Source organism: Juglans microcarpa x Juglans regia, chromosome 1S (genome assembly GCF_004785595.1).
Source record: "Juglans microcarpa x Juglans regia isolate MS1-56 chromosome 1S, Jm3101_v1.0, whole genome shotgun sequence".
NCBI classification, from domain to species: Eukaryota; Viridiplantae; Streptophyta; class Magnoliopsida; order Fagales; family Juglandaceae; genus Juglans; species Juglans microcarpa x Juglans regia.
In genome coordinates, this window is record NC_054595.1 from 3,981,221 (window position 1) to 3,996,165 (window position 14,945).

The following is a 14,945-nucleotide window of genomic DNA, read 5'->3' on the forward strand; positions in this document are numbered from 1 at the left end:
TAAACTAAATCACTATAATTATAATTATAACTAAATCACTATAAGTCTATAACTATATATAGTATTAATATCAATATTAGTATAGTATATAATATTAGTAATAATTTAGTATCAATGTATTATTATATAATATATAATATATAATATATATTCCATAATGTATAACATAGTGTTAGTATCACTATATCATTATAATATATATATATATACACACTATATGTAGTAGTAACACTATAATGGTTGAGGGTCATATTTGTGCATAGAATTATATAATAGTAACACTATATAATATATATATATCCTTTCTGAAGTAGTTTATCTCCAATGAAAGTTGAGGGTCTCATTTGTACACAGAATTGACTTCGTTCTTCTTCTACTCCAATCAGCTTTAGGATTTTAATGGATGAGATTAAGGATTTTGAGTAGTTAGATATGTTTCTTATTTACTTCATTTTATAACTTTATATGTTATGGAAATTTGTTTTGTTTTTTTATTATATAGAAGTTGTTCGAGAGGGTGAAAATTTCATGGAGGCGTCAAATACAATGTCTACAACCAATGTAAGTTAATGAGATGAATCTATTTTAACTTGTTAGTTGTTAGTTTTCAGTTTCTGTAAATGAGGTGAATACATAGTGGTGAATACAAGTTGGGGAGACAAGTTGTTCTGGCAAGCAATCTGTGAGATATGAAGAATGATAACTTGGTTTTATTCTAGTCTTTTAAGGATTGATGACAATTTTAACCATCTCATACCATTTAGTTTATGGCTCTGTATGGTTTTACCACTCAAATAGTATCACTGGCCTTGGAAATCAGCAGATCAAATTATTATCAGCTGGGTGTGTGTTTTAGTTTTAGTTCTGTTATCCTTCTTGGATTTTTCAACTTACAAATATTTTTTAATAAGCTTGTTGATATTTCATTCTTGATATTGTATTCATAAATCCTTCTTGTTACTTTATTAATTTCAATCCTCCAAGCTGCTTAAATACCTCCTTTCATGTCTCTTATACTCTTACTTTACTTATTGAGAAATGATATTTACAGTTGTGAATGTGTAAGCGCTATATAATCACTTTAAAAAAATGAATAAATATAGAATTCACATAAAAAACAATAATTTTTTAATAATAGACCCTACTATTTTTCAAAGCAACTACACAATACTTGCACATTCTATGACTGCATGCAGCATTAATCATATTTAACATTTTGCTTCTCATTTTCGACTCATTCTTTCATTATTAACGTGAAATAATTTCAAACTGAAGCCTTCGTAACAATCAGTACAGTCCTAGCTAGAAGATTTATGAATACAATATCGTATAAACTAGCTTTATATATTCAGCTGGCACATAAACATTGAACAAGTTTATTACTTTTTAAGTATAATTTTGAAAATAAATTTATCAATTTGAATGGGAATTTTCAGGGTTATTTTTTGAAGATAGAAAATGAAAACTAAAAAATATGTCAAGTCAAAAGATGTAGGAGACTAGAAGTTGCCAAGAAGATAAATGTGTAATTTGTATTAATGTAATTTGTATTGATTTCAGAGCTATGTTTTTTTTAGAACTTTTGATGTAAATGACTAAATATGACTTCTAGTCTTCTTTGTTATTTTTTTAAACCTTTTAATTTTCAATTTTGAGACCTGTATAATTTTTAGTTTTCATTATCTATGCTTAGAAATAGTTTTTTTTTTTTTTTCTTTCTTTTAGAAGACAAATTTGATTCTCTATTAGTATGTTACTTACATAATGTACATGGTATAATTTTCAGTTTTCAATTTAACCTTGTTTAAATTGTTTGGATGGATATAATTTTTTTTTTTTGCAATAAAATCTTTGATTCAGATTTATTGTATGCAGATAATTTTTTTTTATGATTATTTTTATTTTCCTTTCAAGCTTTTTTTTTTTATATTTTTTTTGTTTAAAATTGAATAAAATATTAGTAGGCTTTCATTGTTGAGCTGAAAAACAGTGGATATAAGGATTGGCCCGTTGGTCCATTTGGTACAAGGTTGGACTGAACGGATCGACCAAACCAGATCGTCTCAAATGGAACTAAATCGATCATTCTGCCTGTACTGTCCGGTTTAGGATAAGAAAATTCTGGATCGAAAAGGTTCGATCTGGTCCATAAAATCTCCTCCGGACCGGACCGAATTCACCCACCATAATAATATATTGAAAAGAGAAGTACTACACAGAAGGTCCATACTCTGTATATTATTTAAAAAATATGTAATTTTTTTTTTTTTTTTATCAAATATGAAATATGAGGTTTTATAAAATACGAGGATAAATAAATAAAATTATATATTTTTAAGTGATAACTTTTCTATTAAAAAACGATTAAATTCGTTAAAAGAGAACGAAGCCGTCCTTTTAAGGAGTTTTATCTCAATTCCCAGATGGTGGCCCAACTGTGACGGCTTGAGTAGGAAAAATGGCTGCTTCTACTGCTCATCTCTCCCTCCTCTCCAAATCGTCACCCTCCTCACCTTCATTGCCGCACGTCCTCTTCACTCTGCCCAAAACTAGCTCCGTTCCGGCCAATTCCCGGTTCAGATGCTCGGCTGGACAGACGGGGTTCTTCACCCGGCTCGGTCGCTTGCTTAAGGAGAAGGCCAAGAGTGACGTCGACAAGATCTTCTCGGGCTTCTCGAAAACCCGCGACAACCTCGCTGTCATTGACGAGCTCCTCCTCTACTGGAACCTTGCCGATACCGATAAAGTCCTCGACGAACTCGAAGAGGTTTATCTTATCTCCCTTTCATCATGCCGCCTTTGATTACCTATAAAAAAAATATATATATCATGCCGCCTTTTGTTTCCTTAGAAATTAGTTTGTTTATGTTTTGCCCCGAGTGAAAAAATAAAAATTCTCGGCTAAGCCAAATCAATTTATGTTATTTTGATCTCTTTTCCCTTCATATATTTTGATGTTTGAAGTTATGATTGGGTACCATCCAATAATTTCAGGCTCTACTGGTGTCTGATTTCGGACCAAGGATCACCATTAAGATTGTGGAGAGCTTGCGTGAGGATATATTGGCAGGGAAACTCAAGTCAGGGAATGAGATTAAGGTATGATACTGAGCTTTTGCATACTAGAGCATTCTTTTACTGGCTTCTCTTTGAATTTAATGTTTCTTATGTAGCCAACCCAAGTCTTAGCGGTCGTCTCTGTTGACTTGAGTTGATTTTTAGTTAATTAAATGCTTTAGTTTTTAATTTGTTTTCATTTCTCTCCTACATTTTTTCTCGACAACCAAAGGTATTGGCTTGGATTGTTGATATGTGGGTTATTATGGGTTTTAGGATGCATTGAAGAAAAGTGTGTTGGAGTTTTTAACTAAAAGCGCTAATAAAACCGAGCTTCAACTTGGTTACAGGTTTGGGCTATTAAAGCATTCGTCTCGACAGTTTTTATGTTTCGCTAGATTTTGTTTTGCCCTCTTTTTTAAACTGACATTGGTTAATTATGTCATGTTATCAGGAAGCCATCTGTGATTATGATTGTCGGCGTTAATGGAGGAGGCAAGACAACATCACTCGGTAACACGAAAATATTACTTCATTTTCACCAGTTGTCCGCTTAGGTTTGATTCAGAAGATTACATAATTAATTGATAAAAATTATTTCTTGAGAAGGGTTATAATGTAAGACATTAGCTCAATTAACAGACATGAAAAGTTTTGGCCCCAAGCTTTACATCTTTATATTCAGTGAAATTTATGCAGCCTTGCAGAATTTGTTTTTTTCCTTGAAAAATTGTTCAGGCATGCTTACTCTCTGCTGAACTGGTTGTGTTGGTATCTATTATGATCGAGTGCTCTTATACCAATTACAAGCTTGGAGAAAGTTCATCAAGTTAACAGAGTGGAGTTAAGTTGAAAAAATAAATATATAATTCTCCTAGTAATTTTGTTTAGAAACTAATGAATTCTTTTTCCCCCCTTGAAGTTACAAATTATCTCAAAACTTTTTTTCAGAAGTAAATGATCAGAAAAAGAAAATGATATTTTGATCAACTGCTTCTTGCAGGAAAACTGGCCTATAGACTGAAAAAGGAAGGGACCAAGGTGAGATTATTACTTGAGTATTGCTTTTCCTGCAATGGTAAAAAATGAGTTAAAATGCCTTACGGAGTGACTAGAGAAGAATCAGTTGAATTTGACATTCTTTTTTAGACCTGATCTGGACTTAGTAAGATATCTTAGTTCTTTTGGCATGTCAATTTGATTACTTAGAGATAATTGATTGACAAAAGGATATGAAGAATGTTTTTCCTTTTCCAAATCTTATGATGTTAATTCTTCAGAGGATATTACACACAAAAAATATAACTGCAGTTTTAAGATTTGGGTTCCTTTTCGAAAACTTGAAATCTGCTGTTGTTCCTTTCAAATCTGAAAATTGAATCCAAAGTATTATGCAGTATGCTCAAAATTAGACTGTCATCCCTCAGACTTCTTTTAGTGATCTCCTACAAGTTCAAATTTGGTTTAAATAACCTGTATCGATTGGACGATTCGTGTAGCTTCGACAAATCTGAAAATTGAATCCAAAGTATTGTCACTTGTCAGTTGCGACAGTGATAAAAAATTTTTTATGGAGGGAATGATATTGGTTGAAAGATGTTTGAGGTGTTCATGGATAGAGCACAATGTTTCTGAAATTCTAAAGGTGTCTGATATTTGAGCAATCCCTTGGGATGCGCAGTTGTGGGTACAAAATTTTTCACTGATACTGTTGTTCTTCTACCAGACAAAAGTAATGTTTTCAAAGTTTAATTTCTGAATTATTTTTCTTCTCCTTCATATTCAAAAAGCTGGTGAGTGGAGCATGACTTATTCACAAGGTTCTTTATTCTATTTTTCAAAATGTGCTAGATATTGATGGCAGCAGGGGATACTTTTAGAGCAGCTGCTAGTGATCAGCTGGAGATATGGGCTGAGAGGACTGGATGTGAGATAGTTGTGGCTGAAGGAGACAAGGCCAAAGCATCATCAGGTAGACAATTGCAGTAAAATGGTTTTGATGAATTCTTCTTTGCGTCTTGTTTCAAATGTTCTTACTGTAAAAAAATTCGATGTGATGTTATAAACATACTAATTCATGATATTAAAGTGCTTCTTAATAGTTCTTTCACAAGCTGTGAAAAGAGGGAAAGAACAAGGTTTTGATGTAGTATTATGTGACACGTCTGGACGTAAGTACACAGAGCTTCAGCTTTGAGCAAACTTCAATGTGCCAATACGTGGATTGTATTTCATCACAACTAAAATTTTATTTTCTCAGGTCTCCACACTAACTACAGCCTGATGGAAGAGTTGATTGCATGTAAAAAAGCTGTGGGCAAAGTTGTTTCAGGTGCACCAAATGTAAGTGTGGCAGCTTATCCCTTGTTTTATAATTGAAGTGTTGTTAGGTGTTAAATGAAAAATATTACATGTCAGTTGGAAGCTTTACCATTTGATGAAATTGTTGTGTTTGGATAACTTTATTTACTCCATTTACTGCTGTCATCACATCTAGGCGTCTTTAATGACTCTTTGTGTCATGGAGAATGGCTTAACATAAATTTTAGCTTTCATATCTGGACATATGAATGGAGACTCTTTGTCTAACAAAAGTTTTCTCTGTCGTTGTTGTGCAATGTAAGTTTGTTTAAGACTTGTCTATAATGATTTATTTGTGTGCAGGAGATCCTGCTAGTTTTGGATGGGACTACTGGTTTGAATATGCTACCACAAGCACGAGAGTTCAATGAAGTAATGTTCCCATCTTTGCCTTTTGCACTAACATAGTCAAGTATTAATTTTATCAGTGTTGTTGAGAATTCAGTTTTTTAATATATTTGATGGCTTCTGGACTGCTTTTTATCATACAGTATTACAATGTGTAAATTTTTTGAGTTGGAACTTTTGGGACAGGTCGTTGGAATTACTGGTTTGGTTTTGACAAAACTTGATGGTTCTGCCAGAGGTGGCTGTGTGGTACGCTTTATACTCATCTGAACGGTATTTTTGTATAATTTCCTATTCTGTATTTATATATTAGTATTTTGGGTGATCTTGGTTATCAGTGAAACTGTAATTTCTTGTTTGCAGGTCAGTGTGGTAGATGAACTTGGCATCCCTGTAAAGTTCGTTGGTGTTGGAGAAGGTGTTGAAGATCTTCAACCGTTTGATGCTGAGGCCTTTGTTGATGCCATATTTTCATAAAGCCTAAAAGGTGATCGGTAGTTTTTTGCTATTGAGTGTACAACTCCCATTTCTTTCCTTCCTTTTATTTTTTCCTTATCATATTTCAAAATTGATTGTATAGGCTTTACCCTAGTCCAGTTGTGAATCGGACCCCACTGTCCCACACACATGATACCACCCTAACTTGGGTCATATTTTCCCCATGGAATTGTGGAATTCTCTCTTCAACTTGATTCACTACTACCTGTCTTATACCTTGTACTGGTTCAGAAGCCTAATTAATGGTGTAATGCAACTTTCTCCTAAGAAATATTTTACAAATGATTTTTCCTTGGTTCTTCATTACACTAAGCCCCCTTTTGGATACAGAAACGGTTTCATTTCTCATCATTACAACTTTTTCAAATTCTCACACAAAATATAATAAACAATTCAACTTTTTCAAATCCTAAAGTAATAATAATATTAAAAAAATAATATTCTAACAATATTTTATTCAACTTTTAACTTTTATTTAAAACTATCTCATATCATCTCATCTCACTATCCAAATGATGCCTAAACTAGTGTTTTCTTTGACTGCATTCTCTTTTATAGGGTTTCTTGTCTTGCAATTCAGAAAAGTCCTCGGCATAATAGCTGTAGCCAGAAGAGATTAACCTTGAGGTCAGTTTCTGAGAGTTCAAGAATACTTTCTCATACAAACGTGAGAAGAAGTGAGTTTTGGCTGCGGAGAAGTGGCCCTTGTCAAGACCGTACACAATTCTTTCCTGCTGATTATGGTTGCAATGACGAAAATTTAATGTGCGAGATTTCATCTCTAATGATCACTAATTTTAATTCTCCTTTTCTTTTCGGTGTCAACTGTCAACCATTCATTATATTTAGAAAAATGCTACTCGCAACCGCCCTGGGAAACCCCCATGGCATTGCATCTGACGTGGCAAATGCAATGACACCATTTCTATTCCCTTGAAGACAGAAGGGGCAATGATGGCCACCTTTCCCATTTCACCCCCATCCTCAAGAAAACTCTCTTTTCATTGCCTTCGTCTTTGTCTTCTGCATCCCCATGAAGCTCCATTGTCTTCTCCACGAAGTCACCGCCCCACGAAGCCACAGCCCAGTTTTCATCTTCTACACAGTTAGTGGATTTTGATTCTAATGGGTATATTTTGCAAATCTTTTGCTTGCATTATATAGCTGACTGGAGTGAGTTTTTCTAAAAATATATGATATAACTCTGTTCTGCAACAACCATTTTGGATTTGGGAGCACTCTCAGCCGGCCATAATCAACAAACAATGATTTATCTGGAAAGATAAAAAAATAAAAAATAAAAAAAATAAAAATACGTAGAAAATGAGTTCAAGAAAAATATAGGAAATGGGTTTGGCAAAAATCTGGATATGGGTTTGGAAAAAAAATTAAGAAATGGGTTTGAAAAAAATATGTTAATGATGAAATCTAAAAGATGAATTTTTTTTTTTTGGTGGAGAAATGCTTCAACGTACGAAGTTTATTTGTTTTGATAGGCAGTTCCCTCAACCATTCTCTTGTTCCATCTTGAGCCAAATACGTCCAAAGGCCTCACTTTATGTTGTTGTTAAGATATAGGAGAAATAGGATGAATCGTCCAATGACTAGCTATCAAAGAAGAAAAGAAAGGCCCTTTTGATCCATTCTCACGTAGGCCTTCAGAAGAAGCTGCTTGAGAATTAGCTGTGGGGAATACCCTCTTGCTCTGGTTTGCTAGCACTTGAAGAAGGAAAACTCAACTTTTTGGCTTCTCATTTTTTTCTTTTTTTGCTTTTTAAGTTCAATTTTACTTTTTTAGTTCACTTCCACATAGGCTAGCCGGTTACCCCACGTTTGTACGTGCCGGTTGTACTTAGCAGTTTTGTTATATTTATTCTCAGCATTTGAGTAATCCTATTTAATTAAATTATTCCATCATTTATTATCTAATTAGCTGTTTTCTTATATATATTATTTTTTAAACAATCCATGATGGGTTTTGCAGTAGTCGAGCATTCATATCCGAATGAGCAAATTTTTTCCTAAATTTTAACTAAAAATCATCTTTCCCGAAAATTTTCACTAAATTCTACTCATCTTTTCAAAATTTCAGACATCCCACTCTTTATTCTTTCTCTAGTCTACTAAAATAATCTCTCTATTCTTTTTTTGTTATTTTTTCTACTCATTTCTTTGTACATTCTTCTAACCCTTTTTTTTTTTTGTTTTTTTTTTTGGAAAGAGCATAAGAAAATTTTTTAATTTAATTTTTTTTTTCACATTTTTGTAATTATTTGTTGTACCCATGTTTTCAATTTTTCATCCGTAATGATTTTTTTAAAAACTAATATCTTCAAAATCAGTGTTTTGGTAACAATAATATATTTTTTTAAAATCATAATTTTCACAAATGGTCATTTTTAAAAAAAACAAAAAAACAAAAATTGGATCATCTCAACTGTGATATTTATTTTCCAAATTTTAATTACAAAAAATATGAGCATGAGAGATTGGGAGAAAATTTTGTTTTATTGATTAGAAAAAAATATTTTTTGGATGAACATGGCTCATACAATGATGACAATGGATGCATTGGCATGTGTGGCTCACACGACGACGACGGAGTGGTAAGTGAGAAAAATAATGCAAAAGATCCGAAGGGTGGAGCGAACCAACGGGGGAGGATTTTTCTTTTGAGGGGATATAATTTTCTACAACTTATTAAGAATATATTTTCTAAAAATTAATTTATGACTAAACATTCAAATTGATGTACATACAAATCCACTTTAGTATTTTTTATGTATGAAATGCATATTATATAATTTAAAGGACATACAAAATAAATCTCGAAACTTAACTCAATAATATTAAGTTGTCTAGATATATATATATATATATATATATATATATATATGTTTCGATCTGAGTTTTCAAAATAAGAAACTAATTTACCCGACTCAATAATTTTCAATGATCCATATATCTCAACTTAATTTTTCAAGCTAAGAAATGATCAGTGTAAATCTAAAAGTTCAAAAAAAAAAAAAAAAAACTCCAAATTTTAATTCAAAGATAGCGAAAAAGGTAAAAATATTCAATGTACATGTGCATATATAAAATGAATCAATCTCGTCATTTTATAAATTTGATAAGACATATGAATACATAAGAAAAAGCAATTGCACATCTTTCTTTTTTCTATTAAAGAATGATTGGCCAAAGTAGCTATTTTCTATTAAAAAAAATAACGGAGTTAATTACATTAATAGAATGCGTAAAGAGTAAACAAAAATGATTTCACATAAATTTTTGTTTATCTTTTCATTCAGTTGATCATAAAAGTTTTTAATATAGGGAAATATTTAAAAAAAAAAAATTTAATCACTATTTTTCAAAAAGAAATGTTATGATAAGGCTTTGTACCAATAAAACCCAAGGCTTCAATGTTACACACAAAGTGTCTGGCTTGAGTGATGCAAGTCGCATTGCCGCAATGTAGGAAACAAGTACAGATATAGATGGAAGGAAGAGAGAAGCGTGTGAGGGACTCGACCTCTTAAAAAAAATAAAATTTTGAAATGATTTGGAAAGATGTCTTGAATTGTTGAAAAGCAGAGAGAGAATAGAGAGCATGTATGATACGCTGAACAATGTAAATTTTAAGGGGTTTTACAAACTTAGTGTTGATTTTCTCATAGCTTTGAAAGAGGCATGTTGTAGAAAGTGGCACGAGCAGTATAAACCAACTGCTCAGTTTCCTTAAGCTTGAACTCCACTGCAACTACAGTCAAATTTGTTCCACTCCTGACTACAGAGCCATCAACTATCACCTCTGCCTGTATGTAGAAATAAGGTCCACCTCAAAGGAAATTTTAAATGAAAAATAAATATTAATAATATTGTGAAAACAGTAAACTAAATCATAATAATCAAGCATGTGTATGTGTTTGCTAACAGAATCCATTTAAGAGCAAGACATCATGGTAACAAGTTGGTATTAATTGGCTTCAGCCTGGAGTTTTCTCCTTCTGTGAGCCAGTCAATGGCTTAATGCTAGTGAGTTGAGAGCACGTATTTATCACTCTCACATTAACCAAAGAGGGGCTATAATTGGAGATACTATTGTTTCTGGTATAAAAGTTCCTATTCAATACTTGTGACAAACAGAATACTTGCTGTGTGATACAGGCTGCAAACTATAATCATCCTTTTGGCCACTTGTAAGAGATGCTGGGATCTTTGGGTCATCAAATTGATGGATGCGATACATTAAACAAGCAATTTCAGTATCAAAGTCACTCTTACTCAAGAATCTCGCAAGAAGAATGAGGTTGTTGTTATATTATTCCAAAAAACTCATGCCTTCATCTGCATGATCAGCTTTAATTTCCGTTGCCACTGTGATTCTCACTCTCTTCCAAGGCAACTTCAAATATGGCATCTCAAGGGAAGAGTCCAGCACTCAAAGAAAGGATAAAAATTTTGAAGCCGCCTTTCCATCCAAAAAATGTTGCCCACGGAAGACAAAGCCAGCATAGTTTGACACTCGAATTACAATCCAAATATGAAGAGCATCTTAGATGCTTGCCTTCACAGTAAATACAAAAATCCTAGGGGTTATCATCTTTATTTGAATGACTCGCCATTCCATGGATTTATATAGAGATTTATTTTGTAATACAATTGTATCTGGTGAAGAATTTAGCGTTTGACAGATGTGAATCACCTAAATGAATCAAAACAAAAAGTGAAATGGAAAAAAAACACTTACATTAGTTCGAGCAGCGGAGAGATATGACATACTCAGTTCCCCAAGAAAGAGTTCCTTGTCCTCATCCACCATGGTTCTAGCACAAGCAATTGCCACCATCTCAGCAACAGCCGCAACAGCCGCTCCATGCATTGAACCGTAGAAATTCTGCAAAACCACGAATAATAATCTTAAAGAACGTTCCATTTTTCTGCATCTCTAACAGTATGTGCAAAAACACAACCTTCTTTTACTACCAATTTGATTCTCATATTTTGAGTAACCCACAAAACAATATATGTTTGCTCAGATTCCCAGATATGATATTAGTCAACATCTTACGCACCTATATGAGTATAATTTTCCTTAAAAGATCTTACATCAGAGATCAAACGTTTGATAGGGCGTTACCTCCCAATTCATGGACCAATACTATAAACCCAAATCTGTTTTATGTTGGTTCATTTCTCAGAAGCCAAACGAAGCATAAAGGCACCATTTTACTCAAACCCAGACATCGGAAAAGCAAAATCTCAAAAAACTAGTTCAATTAAAACTTTCACTGGTAAAGTAATTTCCATCATTCCCTCAGTGACCAAACAAATATCCGATATGTAAAGTACAACGAATACACAAAAGGGGAGGTAAGAGATGGAATTTATTACACTAATTGCGAGTGTGACCGAGAGGAGACAGGTGACTCGGCCACGTACGACTCGTTGGGGCTTGAGGTTGCCGCGAACCAGGTCAAAGTACAAGTCCTTTGAGTTTGTGTTGCAAACTTCTCGGAGGAGATCAGAGATTTCTGGTCCTTCAAGCATACCCTTGATCCTAGAGACGGATTGAGGAGATACTTCCTTGGAGATTATCATCGTGCTGGAGTTTGAATCTCGGACATCATAATTCGTCATGGAGGATTTTGCCTTTGATTCTCTCTGGTTTTTTTTTTTTTTTTTTTTTTTTTTTTTTTTTTTTTTTTTTTTTTTTTTTCAGAAGCTCTCGTCGGTCTCTTGCCCACCGGATTAAGGAGATACGTTTGGGTGCCACGTCCTTTTTTTTTTTTTTTCCCATTTAAGGCTATACGTCCCTCACCGATGGATTTTGTCATTTTTCTATTTCTATTTAAATAGATATATTTACACATTAATATATATTTATTTAAATAAAATAATAAATTACATATTAATATGTAATATAAATGATGATAAGCAAAATAAATTTTCCTTTTAAATCTTATTCAATTTGTACAATTATTTTTTACTCTTTATTTTTGTTTTTGTTTTTCGAACATTTTAATTAAATAAAATAAATATTGTTAAAATAAAAAATAAAAAAAGTATTCAACTTATACAAATTAAACTAAATTACATATAAAATTATTAGAATTATTTATTTTAATGCTAGTGATGCGAAGAAAGAAAATTTTCTCGTAAATCACAATTGGAGTCTTTGATTCTCTACCAACCATATTGAGATTAATTAATATGATTTACAATCATGCAAAGACTTAAAAAAATAATCTTATATTCATTACTAATAAACTGCAGATCTAATTAGCATTTAGAAGTAATGTATACAATATTAATTACATTAATATGTGATCTAATACTTGAGCTCATAGATGTCTGAAACATAAAGAAAATAATTGTTTTATTTTTAAATTAGTAGATCGGCCTCGTTTGGATACAAAAAATATTTTATCTCATCTCGTTATTACAAATTTATTATATTTTCACACAAAATATAATAAAAAATTCAATTTTTTCAAATCTCAAAATAATAATAATATTAAAAAATAATATTTTAATAATATTTTATTCAATTTTCATATCGACTCATCTCATCTTAACTCACTGTCAAAACCGCATCCTAATAAAATATTAAAATAAAGCAATTCTAGGAGCAATGCTACACACCTTTCCCAACCTCCACATACCACATTTATTTAAATTTTTAAATTTTTTTAATATTTTTTTAAATTTTTTTTGAATTTATTCTTTTTAAATTAATTCAATTTTTCTATTCATTATTCATATATTAAATATTTGATAAAAGAAAAAAATAATAAAAATTAAAAAAAGTGTAGTTTGTGTAAATAGTAAGAGGTTGTATAGATTTATTCTTTATGGTTATAATTTTATTCAATCATTTGTTTAATTCTAACTTAGCCTACTTCAATTTAGATCGGTAGAAAGAGAACACTACAACTTTGCATAGTGGCTTCTAATTGTAATTTAAATAATAATTAAATTAATCAATTTCTATTGCTTAAGTTTTTATTTTTAAAAGTAATGATTTTACATTTTATAGAATTAAGATATTGAATTCATACTTTGGCTTTATTTATTAAGAGAGAGCCTAGTCCATACATGAGATAAAATGTTATAATAAAATTTAAATAATAACAAATTTACTTGGAATGACTTGGCCCAATAATTCTAAGATCAAGATATTAATAATTTTTATTGAGTCTAAATTATATTAATGGGCCATATTAGATAAGTCCACGAGCAATAAATTATTGAGCTTGATTAGAAGTTTTAATTAGGCTCAATAACTAAGGTAGACTCCTTTAGCATTTAAAGATTGACTATTAGAAATTTATTTCAATTTAAAATCATCACTGATTGAAGTCTCATACACAGTCTCAGTCACTGTCAAGCCTACATTGAGATTATGTTTTTAAATTTAAACGCTTTTCTTAAATGATCATGAGCGAGTTGAAGTCGAAGTCGAAGTTGTCAGCATCCTATTCCAACAGAGATACAACTCTACAAGTCATCTTCACGTTAAAATTCTTTAACTGAGTCCAACTCAAACTGGTCGTCACCCTCTTCCAAGTCTTTCTATAAATATATCTCTTTCGTGTGTTATTTGAGAAAAAAAAAAAGAAAAAAAAAAAGAAGATAAACCTCCCAATCCAACATCGTGATCAATTTTGCATTGAAAATTTTAGGAAGCAACACTACAAGGTAAATAACTTAATCATAAATTAGGATTAACATAGGTTAGCTAGTTATATATATATATATATATATATATATATATATATTATTACTATTAAAACCAATTCTTTAGAATCCAGTATTTACATATCACGCATGTCATAATAATTGCAAGCACATAATTCATCATATTTCATTCTACATATTATATTTATATATGTATTATGTATCTCACATTGCATAAGACACGTAAGCTTTCATAAGATCAAGTGTAAGATAAGTTCAGAACAATTAATCAAGTAGTCATTCAGATGGATGGTACCAATGCAAATTTATAGGTAGACGTGCAAGCTACAGATCTAAGCGTGGTCCATCATAGTATGATAGAATACTATTAATGGCTCCCCTTGCGGCCGCTGGATGTGGGGTTGGTGTACAATATTGTATACATGGTTATATGTGTGGACCAGTAAGATAAATATAATCAGTTAGATAATTCATGACAAGACATGCATGACATAAGCATACATATGAGTGATCATGATTTTAAGTTTTTAACATAAAATATTTTTTAAAAAATCTTATATTAAGTATGTTTACGTTATAATGGATTTCTTACTAAATCATCAACTCATTTTAGTTTATTTTTATGTTTTTAAACCACCTTAGGTTAGGATAATTATGACGATAGAGGTGTAAGATGAAACTTAGTTTAGGGAGACATGATAGTGGCCTAGATCATATACAGAAATTTTAAGTTATGATTTTCATTACAAGGACTTTAAGAAATTTTAATAAATATTTCTGCACACTCTCTTTTATGATCTCGATATTTTAATAAAAAATTATTTTATTTATAAAATCTTTACGCTTTCTTTAGAATAAAAGAAAATATTTTTAAGTCAATATTCAGCAGTAGTACTCCGACTCCGAATTTTAAAAGTGACTTTATTCTTAAACTTGGAGTGCTGGGTGTCACATTACTTCTTTGTAGACTTTTGAAA

The 14,945-nt window shown here is 31.5% G+C and overlaps 2 protein-coding genes across 5 annotated transcripts; one reads left to right on the forward strand and one right to left on the reverse strand.

The window, feature by feature from the left end:
• Positions 1–2,389: 2,389 nt before the first annotated feature.
• On the forward strand, positions 2,390–7,075 carry LOC121247247 (cell division protein FtsY homolog, chloroplastic). Of its 4 annotated transcripts, none has more exons than XM_041145623.1 (12): positions 2,390–2,767; positions 2,995–3,099; positions 3,334–3,407; positions 3,512–3,570; positions 4,061–4,098; positions 4,909–5,029; positions 5,160–5,228; positions 5,318–5,400; positions 5,722–5,790; positions 5,953–6,015; positions 6,130–6,253; positions 6,347–6,567. In XM_041145623.1, the coding sequence occupies exons 1-11, from the start codon at positions 2,459–2,461 to the stop codon at positions 6,241–6,243; spliced, it is 1,104 nt and encodes a 367-aa protein (XP_041001557.1). In that variant the 5' UTR covers positions 2,390–2,458; the 3' UTR covers positions 6,244–6,253; positions 6,347–6,567. The 4 variants fall into 4 exon arrangements, 2 of the variants coding, with proteins under 2 accessions (XP_041001557.1, XP_041001556.1); XR_005937245.1 differs by lacking the exon at positions 6,347–6,567 and adding an exon at positions 6,823–7,075 and having other exon boundaries at positions 2,391–2,767; positions 5,953–6,039; XR_005937246.1 differs by having other exon boundaries at positions 2,391–2,767; positions 5,953–6,039.
• Positions 7,076–9,821: 2,746 nt separating this feature from the next.
• LOC121246186 lies at positions 9,822–11,997 on the reverse strand. Its single transcript, XM_041144237.1, has 4 exons — positions 11,987–11,997; positions 11,662–11,952; positions 11,018–11,164; positions 9,822–10,082 (listed from the first exon to the last, which is right to left on the reverse strand). The coding sequence occupies exons 2-4, from the start codon at positions 11,905–11,907 to the stop codon at positions 9,939–9,941; spliced, it is 537 nt and encodes a 178-aa protein (XP_041000171.1). The 5' UTR covers positions 11,908–11,952; positions 11,987–11,997; the 3' UTR covers positions 9,822–9,938.
• Positions 11,998–14,945: the final 2,948 nt, after the last annotated feature.